Below are 16,005 nucleotides of genomic sequence, written 5' to 3' on the forward strand. Positions count from 1 at the left end.
GGGTACACTTATCACGACGAGCACTGAGTAATGTACAGAATTGTTGAATCACTATATCGTACACCTGAAATTAATACAACACTGTATGTTAACTATACTGGAATTAAAATAAAAGAAAAAAAAGAAAGGAAAAATGAGGAGAACAGCAAGTTTTCAGAGGGGAACGTGAAGAATATAAGCCTTCTTCGTAGGTTCTCTTCCAATTCAAATACTGTTTAATCTTGAAGATGGATTGTTTTAATCAACCTTTGGCAGTTCTGTTCAGGATACAGTCTCTTATGACATTTTGCAGATCTAAGATTATTGGTACGTCTTGTTATTGTTTTAAAATTACATTTATAGCCTTCTTTGTAAAAAAGTATTTAAAATGGCAGAATTTTTATAATCAACATTTACCAAGAAAAAAATTAAAAATAAATTTAAAAAAAATCAGGAATTCTCTTTAAACATGTTGGGAACCTGCCAGTGCTCAGGACTGCACTGAATAAAGCCAGGTGACCAGCTGGTCGAGGAGGAAAAGGATACTGGTAATGCTTTTCAATATCACTGGTTATCTGGCCTATGAACCGTGCATCCGAAGGGCCGCTCTCTGTTTTTTTCTATCTGGGCCACTAAAGAAATTTTGTCCTGAAATCTGCTAATAAGGAAAACAAAGGCCCTAAATGCAATGCAGAATCATTTCAGAATTATTTTCAATTGCTCAGTCAGGTCATAGTTTCACACCTCCAAGTCAAAAACACAATGATACAGCACATCTCAGCAATCTCACAGGAAATATATATGAATCATGGCATGAATCACAACCAAAATGTGTTGTGAAGTACCTGTCTCACCAGGTTGAATTAAGAGCTCAGTCTCTAGGGAAGAAAGATTCTGAATCAGGTTCAAATGTGGGACATTTACCAGCGAAAAATATCTGAACGAGAAGCCTGTGATTATTGTTATAGTTACCTGCAGAAAAGCTGAAGCAAAATTCACCATCAGGAGGGGAAGCTGCTGACCCCTTCTCTGGACTGTCCTTCCTCCTAATTAGGAACAGGCCTCTACTGGGGACAGCTTCTCTCTTTGAGGGTCCCATGGAATTCTCGAGGAATTCTCGAGGCCGAAAGCTCCACAGAAGAACATGTTCGCCTTCTGAATGCCCGCCGAGCCCTTTCTACGTGGCTCCTTGGGCAGCCAGTGGTAGAAGGTGGACAGAACTGACCTCCCCTCCGAGCTTTCACGTGAAGCTAAGATTCTGAGCAACTGAGAGAAACAACTGGACAACCTCAAGTAGTCCTTGTTTCTTGCTCACAGACCTCTGTTGTCCCAGTTTCGAACTACTCTCCCAGAGTGGGACCTTCTCACCGGGGCTCTGCTGAGGGACCCGAAACCACAGAGAGTGAAGAAGGATGGCTACACTCTGTTGAGGAGATAAAAAGTACGGCCCACACAGGGGAGCGTGGGAATCGGATGCATGAACACAGGTTACTGCCTGCTTCCTTGTTCATGTTTTGTCTTTTCACTCTGAACCAAGGGAATTTTTTCTGAGTAGCTGCTGAAGTAAATTGGAGAAGTCACATTGCCAGACAAGGTTTCAAGAGAGAAGGGCAAATGGCAAGGGCCACTCTTACTGCTTTTCCTAGAGAAACGGACAAGGAGGACAAGTAAGGCGGTCTTGAACTCGGACAGTGAGTAAGTAACGCATCCTGCCTGCCTCCTACTCGTGCGTTTACACTTTGAAAATACGAAGTCCTTCAGTCGGTGGATGGACAAAAAAACTGTGGTCCATCCAGACGATGGGGTATTATTCAGAACTCAAGAGAGGTAAGCTTTCAAGCCATGAAAAGACATGGAGGAAAGAGCCAGCCTGGAAAGACTGTACTATAGGATTCCAACTATATGACATTCTGGAAAAGGCAAAACAGTGGAGACAGTAAAAGGATCAGTGGTTGCCAGAGGTGGGCGGCGGGGGGTGGGGGAGGTGGGATGAAGGCAAAGCACAGAGGATTTTTAGGGAAGTGAAATTATTCTGTATGATACTGTGATGATGGATACGTGTCATTTTACTTTGTCCAGACCCTCAGAATGTACAGCACTAAGAGTGAATCGTAACGTAAACTATGGGCTCTGAGTGATGATAATGTGTCAGTGCGGGTTCGCGGCTTCCAGAAAATGTATCCTGCTGAGGGATGTCGGTCAGGAGGGAGGCTGTGCTTGGGTGGGGACAGGGGTATATGGGAACTCCCTGAGTCTCCCGCTAAATTTTGCTGTGAACTTAAAACTGCTCTAAAAAAATTCATTAAAAAAAATGAAGCTAAAAAGAAGGATACATATCCTTCATATGGAAGCAAGTAAAGGGTAGGCTGGAAGAATTATGTCAATCCATAGGCCACAGATAACTTCATGACCACATATCAAGCATTTTAAATGAAAGAAGTTACATTTGCAAGAAATAGTTTCACGGATTTTATGAAAGCTTTCAAGAGGACATTAAAGTTACCTATTTACAAAAAAAGGAAAAACATTAAGAGAATTATTAGGTTATTAGAATGTATCTGACCTTTCATATGGTTAGCAAGAAGGAGTTTAAAGGTTTCTTCAATTTAGGCAAATGGACTCGTAATAACCGGCAGGATATTATGTTACTTAAAGAAATAGATAAGAATTTTATGAGACAAGGTTCATTTCCAATTAGGTTAAACATCAGAAGAAGCATTATTAGAACTTTTATTTCATTTAGCCTGAGACTCCTATGTGTATGATGTTTAAATTGGTTCTAAAGATAATGCTTTTTATGATGAAACAAGAAAAAAAACCTCTGATAATGAATATATTTCTGATTAAATCCTCATTCCTCCTGTAACAAGAGAAATTAAACTCTGAAAAAAAAGGAAATAAAGCTAGTGTAAAAAAGAAAACTATCACCCTTAAGCTCTGACACATGAATAAGAAACGGACACTATGTAAATATCAATGATTTCAGGATATGAAGGAAAATCATGCAGAAAATGCCTAGTCAATCTGTGAGCGGGAAACTGGAGGAAACCGGACGCGGAGAGCTGAGGGATAAGCAGGGGGATATGTCGCTGCCCGCGGGGAAGGCCAGGTTGAAGACCCAGCTCTCCTGATGCCCGTCTCCGACCCTGACCACCACCGGGTGTGTAATGCCAAGAAGAAACAGAGAAAGAAGGCTACCAAGCTTGCCTGCTGCCTATCAGAATACCTACCTCTTGTGCCATAGGTTCTTCTTTATAAAATCAGGCCTTAAGATATTTTTTATGAGTGTAATAGCTAAGATATCTATCTATCTATCTATCTATCTATCTATCTATCTATCTATCTATCTATCCACACACACATATATAGATATCTATATATATGATCACTACTTGATAAAAATGATTAATATGAGATTTTCAATTTTCTTCAAAATTGGTAGTATTGCTTAACTTTTTTTTTTAAAGATTTTATTTATTTATTTGAGGGAGAGAACAAGTGGGGGAGGGGAGAGGCAGAGGAGGAGGGAGAAACAGGCTCCCTGACGCGGGGCCTGATCCCAGGACTCTGAGATCATGACCTGAGCCAAAGGCAGCCGCTTAACTGACAGAGCCACCCAGGTGCCCTAGTATGGCTTAACTTTTAGAAAATGTCCACTTTGGTGCTTTTTATCATATTTTAAAATTATTTAAAAAAAAAGAAAAAAAAAGAAAGCACACAAAATAATACATTAAAAAACAAAACAAAACAAAACAACAACCCAAAACCTCTGTAGGAGATGACCCAAAGAGCCTACCCCCACAGAAGCTCAGCAAACCACCCCCCCCAACCCTGCACTTACTTCTCAGGCTCCCCATGCTGGGCGCAGGGTGGGTCCGGGGGGGCAGCGTGCTGTGGTAGGGTGGGGTGGTGCTGAACAGAATGTCATTGGGCAGGGCTTGGTCAAGTATTGAACTTCGCGAACTGCCGAAGGAAGACCCCCTCCGGTTGCTGCATATGCTCTCATCCGAGAGGGTACGGTAGAGCGAGCGTCGCGGAGACAGGTTCCCATAGAACGAAAACTAGGGGTTTAAACGTGGGGGGAGAAAGGGGAAGACAGACATGAAAGAGTTGAAGCAATGGAACTGATCGGACTAAGTCCGGGGGTTCACATACCCCTCCCTCACTCTGCTCTCTGGGTTTTCCCTAGGCAGAGGGGCAGGCACGGAGCATTAGCTCAGGAATGCTAAACCAGGCGCGTGGGTCAACTAGGCACACGCACCAGGGCTCGGGTGCAGTTATTGGGTTTGAATGTTTTCCTCCATTGACATTCTGTGAAATATTATCATGAATTAGACATGCACGGCTTTATTAATTCTGAAATGTTAAATGGAGCCTCCCTAACCTGAGAGCAGTGCCAGCTCCTGGAAATGTAGAAGGTTGCCATTTCTGGCACAGTTATTCAAAAGCACACATAGCGCTGGCTTGATTTTAATTTGAAATGACTACGTTTTGAAATTAGGCAATTTCTGTACCAATCAACTGCACGGAAGGTTCAAGCTCATCTGAATAATAATAAAATTTTGAACACGGTAGCTTTCTAGGCCATGCAAACAGGTTTGAGAAAAATGCTATCGGTCCAGGAAAATCTTCCTGTCTGCTTAAATGTCACAATAGTCCACGACAATTGTTGAAAATGGAGCTAGAGTAACCGATCATAACCGGATCTAAGGGAACCACTGAAGTGATTGTGTGTTAACTCCCAGATAGGGCGGGGAAAATTCTTAGTCAAGAAGCAAGTAGTCCAACACTCAAGAAAAATGAAATCAAATCTGACTTTCCAACTTCTTCTTCTGCACCCCGAGCCACATTCCTTTTATATAAACAACAGTAAAAGCCAGAATGTTTGCATCAAACAAATACAGAAGTGGCTGTTTACATTTGTGAGTGCAGCAAGGAGGCTAAAAATATTTCTATTGTATGTGTTCCTTCTGTCAGGCTTGTCCAACTGATGAATGGTAACTGGAATGCATGCAGACTACGAAGTTAAATTTACACGATGAAAAGAAGGTGATTCGTCTTAGAAGGGGGAAAAAAGACCCACATGCCAAGGAGGAGTTCATTCCTATAAAAAGAAAAGCTATTTGCACTTTTTGTTCAACGGTCTGCACCCAAGCTTATACAGTACCATATACACGATTTGATACAAGTTTAGAAAAAAAAAGGGACTCGTTATGATTGACTTCTTCTGGGATTCCCTCTTCACACACACCAGCAGGTCCTTCAGAACATGATTACAGGCGCATTAGATTAAAGCAGCTTTGAGGTAGTATCTAATTAGAGTGTTATTCTAAGAACACAATTAGGTTAATTGCAGTATTGTTTTATTACAGGGAAGACAGAAGCACACAGACTTGCTGTTTACCCTGATCACAGTCAACATGGCAATGCCTGATTTTTTTTTTCTTTTCATTTGGACAACAGAGAGCTCTGGATTAGAAGGAAAAAGATCCAGATTCCCTGTCTTCTCTATCCAAGCCAGAAAGCTGCTCTTCCTCACGTCTCCCAGGCTCACTCTGCCAACCGACAGAACAAACCCTGAAGACAGTCAGTGGCGCCCAGACTAACAGGTAATCACGAGAGAGAATGCATTCCGGGGGGGGGGGGGTTTCCTGAAACTTCAGGGTCTCTTTAGACCCTTCTTGAGTATTTCTGGTAACTTCAAAGTGTCCCGGAAGTTGCTAACCTTTCTTCGCCCCTCCTCCACTAAGGGACTGTCAGGAAGCATCAGTTTCAAGAAGTCTTCTTTGGACAGCACGTGCTGAGTTTCCGAAGTAGCATCCCCCACCACGGTCTGCTGAGCTGCTGCGGACAAGAGATCCATCTCGCCATACAGCCTGTTGAAACAAACCAGAGGGGAAATTAAGAGCAGGGGTCAGCCTCGCCGTCAAGTGCCTGTAGCCTGAAGGATTGAAATCCGCGGTTCGGACAACCGCACGCTCAGGCGCACGATGCTTCATTATTAAGTCAGTTCATTGTTGCTGCAACTGCGCCAGACCCCCACGTCATTTTACGTCTGTGAAAGGAGCTCAACTGCAAAGTTAGAGTTCTGAATAATTCAGAAAGAGATCAGATCCCCGAAGCCCTGGATGGGAAAAAATAGAGCCCTTTTTTTTTTAAAGGCCATGTCAGAAAACACATTTTCAATAATTCATCAGAGATTATCATATGTCCTTTGCAGGCACACTTCCTTGTGTTTCTTAGAAACTCGAGAGAGGCTTTCTTTCGCGGCTAGACAGCCACACCCCCACATCTCACCCAGGCGACACGGAGAGAGGCACCCGAGGGAGCCTGAAGTTTACGAGTAATCGATTCCAGCGTGTGCCAAGCATGCTTTATTATCAGCAATTCCGCAAAGCTGTTTGGATAAATAGAGCAGCTGTCTCCCTTAATTATCAGGATATAAAAATGTATTTACGGACAACAAAAGACTGTCTCTCAGAATTACGGTTTTCAGCTTTTTCCAGGGAGAAAACCAGGGAGTCATCTTTAAAAGGTTTACTCTGGAAATGCCATCTGAGCAAGCAAACATTCCTGAGGACACAGTGCCTCATCAGTGGCTGTACCGTGGGGCCGAGGTGAGCGGTTCTTGCCGCACGACTTGCTAGGAATCCATGGCCCAGGGCAGCAGGCAGCAGAGGATGACCTGGGTGTTACTGTCACGTGTCACTGAGATGACTCTATTTCAAAAGCAGGGCTATTGTGCCACAGGGCAACAGCACACTGGGAAATCACCATCGTAAGAAACTCACGCAGACGTGCTCAAAATTAACAATCGTTATCTGGAAGTTTCTGTGGCTTTTGCTTTGGTTCTGAGGTGGGTCAGGTTCAATCAGTGAGGGGTCCACAATATGATTTTAAAGGGATCACTGGGAACTTCAGAGTTCCATGAAACTTCTGGAGGGCATAACCAACTTTCTATTTTATGTCCAATGAGACAGTAATATTCTGTAATCCTCTGTGGCACAAACACACTGTACTTGGCTAATCCTTTTCCAAGCAGCTTTCAGTGACCTGGTGGAACACTGTTTCTGCAGTCCGCAGGTGTTTGAGATTCATTACTTCCACAGTGAATGGAGTGGCTCCTCGTTTTAGGAGCCCCTGACTTAGCCGGACGAGGCCTGGGGCACCTGCCCCCTGACAGGCTGGGCATGGCCCACCACACAGACACCTGGCCCACCACACAGACAACCTTATGTGATGAGGGGGAGTAACTGCTCTGCTACTAAGATGTGCAAACCCCTTCCTCACAATGCCCCTGAGGTCGTCCTTCTTTGACTGAAAGTCAGTGCCATTACACCCCTGTGTTAAAACGCACAAACTCTAGGGGGCTCTGGAGAGAAAAATGTCCACACAGGCACCTGTCGCCCTTCCCTGACTCTTCGAGAGAGCCCTCTGCTCCAACAGAGCTTGCACACACAACTTAAAAGGCTTGGAACGTATTAAAGTGGCAGAAATACCAAGGAATCATGGAACTTTACGTCGAAAACTAGGGATGTACGGTATGGTGACTAACATAATTAAATAAAAAAAATGAAATACCAATGTTACCATTAGGAACTTGCATTTATGGTCAAAAAGTGTGGTTATCATTATAAAATTCCTTTCTAAATAACTCATCTGCAATTGTTGACATGATTTTTTTTTTTAACAAAAAGATTCCATGTTCAGTTTCGGCATTAATTAATTAATTAATTGAGAAAGCAGTATCAGGCTCTCCTATTTAAGAAGTGGGATCATTTTTTTCAGGGAAAAAGTGATACTAATTCAACAACCAAGGTTAAGATCCAGAAGATCTCTCCGACAATCACTGCAGCCCCCGGGGCACCCTCCACACGTGCGGGTGCGGACGGTACTTGCGGACACAGCTGAACATAGGGACCTCATAATTTGGTGCACGGGAGGTTTTTTGTTTTTGTTTTTTTTCCTTAAGGCTGTCCTTTCAAAAATAAGCAAGTGCACGGCGAAATAGCTCTGACCGCCCTTGCTTTACGTCCTTGAAATGTGATTTCTTTACCTGTCTTTTCAAAGAGACAGCAGCATAGTTTCCACATGTGCTATAAAATGGATTATCGGTGCTTTTTTTCTTTTTTCAAACAGGTACATAACATCCCTCCCTACCTGTCCCCATAAAACCTAACAACTGAAAGGGAAACCAAAGTCATGTTAAAATTAGGTAGACTACTTTTACTTTGATGATGTCACTTACACAACAAATTTAAGAAACACACTCACGGACTCTGTGGGAATTCAAATTGTCCTTGAACTTGTTTATTTACAGGCTGTATGGTCGCACCATCAATAGCACATTACCATGACTTTTCTGTTGCAGGCAGCTTTTTGGATGTAAGAATAAAGAACAGGGATTTCTTTTGATTTTATATGAACCGTCAAGGAAGGAGAAGACTTGCAAAGAGAAACATAAATGCTAACATTTAAGAAGTTTTACAGAGATGTTTCTAGATTACTCCTTTTCAGAAAATACATTTCTGTGGGTGGAAAAATACATGTGTTTAGTCAATCCCCACAGTGCGTAAGGTCGCCTAGAGACGAGCCGCCGGCCACCTTACCCCTGACACTCAGTCACTTCGGGCTCCTCGGGCGGCGGGCTGCCCTCCGATTTCTTCCAGCCGATGACGTACTTGCTCACTGCCCCTTGCCTGTGGTAGGGCTTGGACACGGACCCGGGGACCTGTTGGGCACTGCTGTGAGACACGATGTAGACTTTGGATGTATCCAGAGACCCACTATTTTTGGAACAGTGAGCTGAGGGGCTTCCTGAATGGTGTGAACCACTGGGGAGAAAAACAGACAAAAGCTGTCATACAACCAGATTCCGGCAGTGCTGGCATGTCTCCGGATTCGGAGCCACCGCGCGTCACCCCGGGGACGAGGCCGACCCAGCCGTCCTTCCACCACGGGCCTTGTTAGAATGCCTAACTGTCCATGGGCTAAGGATGCTTGCTGCATGCCTGTGGCTGGAAGGATGTTAAAAACAATCAGAGGAAAATCAGATAGAAACACAAGCAACATACTTAAACTGATGTTTCAAAAAACGAGAAACCCAAAAGAAGGTGCTCGATCTCGGCTGCTGCCAGGAAAATGCCAGTGTAAACCACGAGAGAGTGCCACGGCACACTCACCACATCGGCAACCATGGGGGCGTCAGACAGTGAGTGGCCAGTGTGGGCCGGGCTGGGGAGCCACAGGTGCCCTCCCACTGCTGGTAGGAGCGAAATGTGTGTCAGACAGTTTGGAAGGCAGTCGGGGCATGACCTGCAAAGGTGTGCATTGCACGGCGTGTGACCCAGCAATTCCGCTCCTCAGTGGACACTGCAGACAAACCCCTGCACGTGTGCAACTACAAACAGTGTGGACAGGAGGGCCGATCTTAATAGGTCCCCAACGGTGCAACCTGAATCTTTAGTAGTGAAATGGACGGCCAATCAATAGACGAGAATGGATAAGGGAATAAGCCATGAATAAATGAACTGAGCCTGCAAACAACTCTGCTGAACCTATCATGCAGAAAAAGAAGCAAGAGTGATTCCATTTTTAAAGGACGTTTATAAACAGGCAAAATAGCGTTGTTCAGAAACATACATATTCAGTTCCTTAAACAATGCATAGACACGAGGGGAGGACGATCAGGAAAGTGAGTTAGTGGCTACCTCGAGGAAGAAGGGAAGGGGCTGCGGGTGGGCAGGACACGGGGATCTTCTGACACAGAGATGCCAGTTCCGTATCTGGTGGCTGTGGGCATGTTCGCTGTATGACCACATGATACAACAGCAACAAAATAAAATGTAAATCCCTAAAACAAAAAATATATATTTTTAAAGCCAGTGGTTAAACTAAGGCCAGGACTCCCCACTGACTGTATAACCACCTCTAGAAATATAAAAGCCTAAAGACTGTTTTTAATTCAGGAAGATTGACAATATAACATTTTATGAAAATGGGTAAGACTAGAGGTCAGGGGATGACTTTACAAAATGAAAAAATTTAGATGTTTAAATTATGGTAGGCCTCCTGGTATGATGAAATGTAACCTTATTTTGAAACCCCTGATAAGCACATACCTTTCTGAAAAACCTACATAATCAAGCAAGTATCATACGATCCAGGCAGTAAAAAAAAAAAAAAAAAAAAAAAAAAAAAAGTGGTTATTAAAATGGACTTGTTTTAAATGTTCAAAAGGAAGTAGGGTAACAAAATAAACCAACTCATTTTTGAGGATTTACATAGCGGGAGACACTGTGGTATCTGAAAAATTAACAAACAAAACAAAACAAATAAAACACCTCATTTAGCACTATGAAGTCACTCAGCTGCTGGTGGTAGGTCTGGCGTTCCTGCGTGGGACTCAAAGCAACTCCAGTCTGGGCTCTAGACTGTGGACTCTGGGGGGAGATGTTTGCCTTCCCATGCCCAAGCTACCAAGGAAGAAGTAAGGACTAAGCAAGGGAGCTAATGAGCTCTCTTCATTTACTGGGAGCCACACCCGGCAAGGGAATGCTCCACATCCGGGTAATGGGGTCTGAAGGCTTGGATATTTTCCCCTTAGGCTGCTCATTTTGAAAAACTTCAGATCTGGGGATAAGGTATAAAAATAGTAGAATAACGCCCATATATCCTTCCCCTACAGCCACTATCTGTTCATATCTTGCTACGCATCTGCCTTATTTCTCTCTACCTGAAATATTCCTCTGAACCACTCGAGAATTAGTTACACACATTCTCCCATATGGTAACAACATGACTATCACACTCAGGAAATCACACATTAATGCAGTGCTATCACCTAATATATAGTCCAAATTCTAATTTCCCAACTGCTCCCCAGTAACGCTAATGACAACAGTTTCCCCATTCAGAGCCCAGTGAAGGACCATGCATTGCCTTTAGCCAGCATGAGCATCAGGTACCTAAAGCCTCTGATTATCCCTGACATGTTTTATAGTTAAAGTCTTAGCGTTCCCCAAGTCTGGGAAAGTTAACATGCTACGTAAGCCACTCACACGTCCCGCTGAAATGACCAAAATGAACATGTATTTTGAGAATGTATTGCGAATAGTGATAGCACGGTCAGAAACTGTTACGTGCTTTTCCTTTCATTTTCTAAAAGTTATTCTGCTAATTCAGACATTGAATTAAAACTGTCTTTTACCACAAGAGTAAAATATTTAACCTTAAACTCTAAGAAAGTCTCGGGTCTGTGGGTTTGAGCCCCACGCTGGGTGTAGAGATTACTAAAGAAAATAAATAAACTTTTAGACTCCAAGAACAAATTTGCTGAATCAATTTGATAAGCAATATGGCAAAACTCTATGCCTAGCAGCAGTAACATCGTTATAAAAGTTTTCTCTGAAACGGGTAAATATTCTAGAATGCTGGCAGTAAGCTTTTCATGAAGCCTTTCCTTCTAGACTAAAGTTCTTATTTTCGAGTTTCACCTCCAAGTTCTAATCCCTGCTACTAAGAAAAGGGTATGAATAATGATAAACAAGAGATGATATGAGTCATTTTGCAGGACAGTCAGAACATGAAATTATTATTATTTTCTGCAGTTGATTCATTTCACCTTGCAAAACCTTGGTTAGGCTGATACGAATCCTGCTTTGTGTTCTGAGCTCTTATCTTAGTGTCCTGCCCTCGCAGAAAGGAAAGAAAAGAGGTGGTGGGTTACTGAAGGTCCAAGCAGCAGAGACAGCAGGCTGCATCCGTGCTCGTCCTGCTCTCTGGATGACTCCCGCACACCCCTCCCCCCACCTGCCACAGAAGCTTGTCCTAAAGAGTTTTAAGTCCTCCGTTTCCCTCAGCCCGATTCCGGAATCCTACCACATACACAACTCCGTGCTTGCTTCCCTCCTGGATGGCTGCTGGGCAGTAAGCACGTGGGCGCTGGGGCTGGTAGGGCTGGTGGTACAAGAGCCAAATCTGAGTATGAAGAACATGCCATGCACTGATCTGGGCTCCTGAAAATCACACCTGGGAACGGCTGATCCCCCATGCCTCCCACTTCTCCAGGAGAAACCCCCAGCAGGTTTATGGACTCAGTCAGTAAGCATTGACTAAGCACTCTTCCTGTATGCCCTCCTTCATTTCCCAAGGAGCCCAAGGCCCACCATGTGCAGACAAGCGTCCTAGGTGCTGTGGATACACAGTGAACAACACAGGCCAAGCGCCTTCCGGCCTCTGGGACGTTCCAGTGGAGGGAGGCACCAGTAAGCTACAGTCCTGTGTGGGGAGATGCATGGAAAGCACAAACCATTTCAGCCAGGGCTGAGTGCTCACCAGAAAGTAAGACAGGGGATGGGATCCAGAGTGCGAGGGGGCTGGGCTGTGCCCTCGGCCAGGGCAGTGAGCCCTGGTGTCAGTCCCTACAACGAGTTTATTCTGTTCCTTCTGCTACTTGGGCTACTCCCAGTCACAACCCAGACCCTTGGGCACTGGGCCTCACCTCCCAGGTGACCATGCACCAGCCCGAACAGATATGGAAGAGGAATGCAGGGGCTGGTGATTCTGTCATCGTGGACACACGTACCCCAGTCGGGGCACTGGCCCTTCAGGGCCTAGAGAATCTGACGGAAGCTTTCATGAGTAAAATTCCTTTTACCTCAACCTGCAGAGACTTTAAATCTTATTGTAAATACTTTAAAGGTAAAGTATCAATATATTTAATGCTTAACGTATTTCAAGATAAAATACTTATATTTTATACATACATAAATATAACAATTTTTAAGAATTTTAAGTTTTTTAAAAATTCAAAATATTTTAAGTCTTATTTTCGCTAGTTCTCCTGCACAGGTCAGGGGACAGAAGGAAGTATTCAAAAGACTCAATTTAATGACTGAATTTCATACTGAGCAAAAGCCTACAATGTAAGTTGAAACGGGGCTGCAAAGTCACCATCCGCTAAGAACCACAAGAAAACCCCAGCCAGGTGGTAAAGGATTCCAGTCCCTCACCATATATCATTTCCACAACAGCTGTGCACACATTCAGTTTAAAGTGGTAGACAACAGTAAAATGAATCAGAAATTCAATCTCCCACTTTTATATACTTTCTAATAGCCTCACCCATTAAATTAATGAGTGGTTAAGGTATTCAAGAAAATCTACTTCAAATACCTATAAATATCCCTACCTCTATTTATAAATGAATGTGCTCTCAAAGCAGCTTCCAGAAATCTTCCTTAATAGTGCTACAAAATTCTATTTGCGATGCCCATTACATTTGTCTAACAAGGTATCCTGAAGTCAGCTGTTTTACAAAACTTGTAAACTCCAAACAAGACATTAGGATGGTATAAAACCCCAAGATGATTTCTATAGTATGCCCAGTTTTCAACTGTCCCAGAAGTTGGATAGGAATAACCCAGGTAACTGAAGTCCCTGCTAATACTTCTATGTTATATCAGTTATTTATCACTAACCATATTTTAAGTCAAATTATTGAAGAGAACTGGTAAACAGTAGTAAGAACATCTATTTTGAAAATAATCTCCATATCCTATGCTCCCTCTGCCCCAACAGGAGACTGAGTGTGGGCAGACCCTTAGGATTTCCCCGTCTGGCATCCACTCCCCTTTCTCTTGGTGAAACAATACCCGATTTTCTTCTGGGGAAGCAGCTGTCTTCACCTTCGGGGGTGGAGAGGGGAGCCGCCCCAGCTGGGGGGGGGGGCACTGCCTGCCTCAGACAGAGGTGCCCCCACCACAGTGGTAAAACCAAGGGGATGTGAGGAGATAATGTGGAGATGGGGGTGGAAGCATTTTTGCCGAACTGGAGAAGAACCACACTTTCCTGTAGACACTGGACCATGGACTTCGGGGGCCTGCAGGTGATATGGCCATTTTCAACCAAGGGGGGCCCACTGAGATGTCAAGAGCTAGCCTGTGGAGCTTAACGATGGAGGTTGATCCAGTCTTAGGTGGTATCATGTGAGCAGCAAACAGAACCTTGAACTTCTGGGACTTTTCAGTGACAGGGGCCGAAATACTGCCTTTGTCGTGTGAACTGATTTGTGGGGAGTTTGACTTGTAACATAAATACCCTCGACTGACACGAACGGTAAGGAAGACACCGATGAAGGTGTGAGCCACACAGGACAAGAAAAGCAGAACAGAAGTAGTGAGTATGTGCACACATGTGCAAGTTTCACAGAAATAATTTTCCATGACTTCCAGGGGAAGGAGCCAAAATGTTCTGCACATTGGCTTTGAGAACGGGACCGCAGCTCCTCTTGTTTCTGCCCACTGATTGCATATGGGGTTGCCCATCGTGGCTTCAAGCCGAGACCCCATGAAGTCTCTGCCCCCAGCGGTGGCTGTGGAAGGAAGGGAGAAGGTCCAGGGGCAGCAGTGGCCTTGAGAAGGGCTCTGGGGAAAAGCCCGACAGTAACCAGGAGCTGAGTTAGGAAGCCTTGCAGACAAGAAGGGAAATTAGGGAGTCAGTGTGTAGGGGTTAAATTCTGTCCACAGCCAAACCTGAACAAACGGATTTTTGTCTCATCTCTGACAGCAGAAATCACAAAGTATAGAAGTTTTAAAACCGTCGTACAGACATACATCACGTAAGAGTTTAAAACTACTTGTAACTGTGTATTAAACATCTGCACTTTGAATACAATTCCTATACATTTAGATCGTCTTTATTTAAAAAAAAAACAAACTGAACTGGTAATCTGAATGTACTTTCAGACCTCGGGTTCCCCCTTTTTGTAAGGGGCCCTCGGAACACAGAAGCCGCGGGCACTGCTTTCATCGGAGGGAATTACGCACAGACAATGCAGAGCCCCCCCCAATTACCAGGTGCTACAACCCGAGTACTGTCCAGCTTCTGTCCGCTTCTCCTAAAAATTAAAGAACAGATTAAATTGAGCAGTTAATATCTGTGTGTAGTTCTCTCTCCAGATTAAAGAGGAGGTGAAGTGAACAGCCACGCAAGTGACTTACTGGCGTGGTAATTTCACAGACTTCTGAAATAAGAACTTCACCTGAAGTCAGGTGGCTGGGCGGCCGGGTGACAAGCTACCTCGCTGCTCCCGTTTCAGGCCCCTCCCTGACCCCTGCAGCACCCCAGGGGCACCCGCAGGTGGTGGCCCACTGGGCGAGGGCACTGACCTGGAGTGGGACGAGATCTCGCTGAGGTCACCCATGCTGCCGTCGGCCGTGCTGCCTGAGATGGCTGGCCCGTAGCTGTGCACCGTGAACATCTTCGCCTGCTCGTCCTCGGGCCCCACGATGTCGGCGGAGTCGGCCCACTGCTCGGTGCGGCTGTGGATCCCTGACCTGCTGCCCGCCAGGTGCACGGGGCCCAGGACGGTGGCGGGCATGCAGGGGGCCGTGTCGATGCCGCTGTCTGTGGAGGCCCCCTTGATGTAGGTCAGCCCCAGCAGCTCCGGGTCCATCAGGTCGCCAGACCCAAAGTGCTTGTCGTCGCTGTTGCTGGACGTGTTACTGGACAGCGTGTTGCTGCTGGAGTGGCTGGAGCAACTTTTGTCTCCAATCTTGGGAAGAAAGAGAAATGGAAAGGCTTCAGACGGATCCCATACTCTGCTTCTTTATGAAGACGATTAGTTCACCCAGACTCACAAAGCTGCAGACCAGATGATCGCACCTGAGCCCTTTCTACTCGCTCTTCAACGTGAGACAATGAGGAAATTTGCTTTAAAAAAAAAAAAAAATCCCGATTGGATGCAGAAGTCCCAGATTTATAATTCCTCTCATAATTCATTTTAAGTTAAATGGGAGTCTTCTCAAGACTCTGTTCAACGATTCGTGCCCGAAGCACGGAAGTATTACCACGTTGTCACTAATCACAAAATAATCAACACATGTTATACAAACTGGGAAAGCACATGGAAATTAAATAAAGGAGGAGAGCAGCCTTTTATCAAGAAAATTCTCCTGTGACAAATGACAATGCCAGCCCTGGGTGTGGGCAGAGGACTCGGGCTTGAACCACAGTGGGATGATA

The 16,005-nt window shown here is 44.6% G+C and overlaps 1 protein-coding gene across 9 annotated transcripts in view; it reads right to left on the minus strand.

Moving 5' to 3' along the window:
- Positions 1-16,005, minus strand: part of SIPA1L2 (signal induced proliferation associated 1 like 2) — a 212,949-nt gene that overhangs the window by 23,584 nt on the left and 173,360 nt on the right. For 8 of the 9 annotated variants that reach the window (XM_087863121.1, XM_045783693.2, XM_045783690.2 and 5 more), the window contains 4 exons: positions 15,150-15,535; positions 8,589-8,813; positions 5,705-5,855; positions 3,821-4,040 (listed from right to left, as the gene is read on the minus strand). In XM_087863121.1, the coding sequence (XP_087719247.1) occupies positions 3,821-4,040; positions 5,705-5,855; positions 8,589-8,813; positions 15,150-15,535 (982 nt within the window). The remainder of the gene's footprint in view (positions 1-3,820; positions 4,041-5,704; positions 5,856-8,588; positions 8,814-15,149; positions 15,536-16,005) is intronic. The other variant, XM_087863125.1, reaches the window with a different exon arrangement.

The sequence above is a fragment of the Ursus americanus genome, chromosome 6, assembly GCF_024610735.1.
Source record: "Ursus americanus isolate L20-20 chromosome 6, mUrsAme1.1.p, whole genome shotgun sequence".
Classification (NCBI taxonomy): Eukaryota; Metazoa; Chordata; class Mammalia; order Carnivora; family Ursidae; genus Ursus; species Ursus americanus.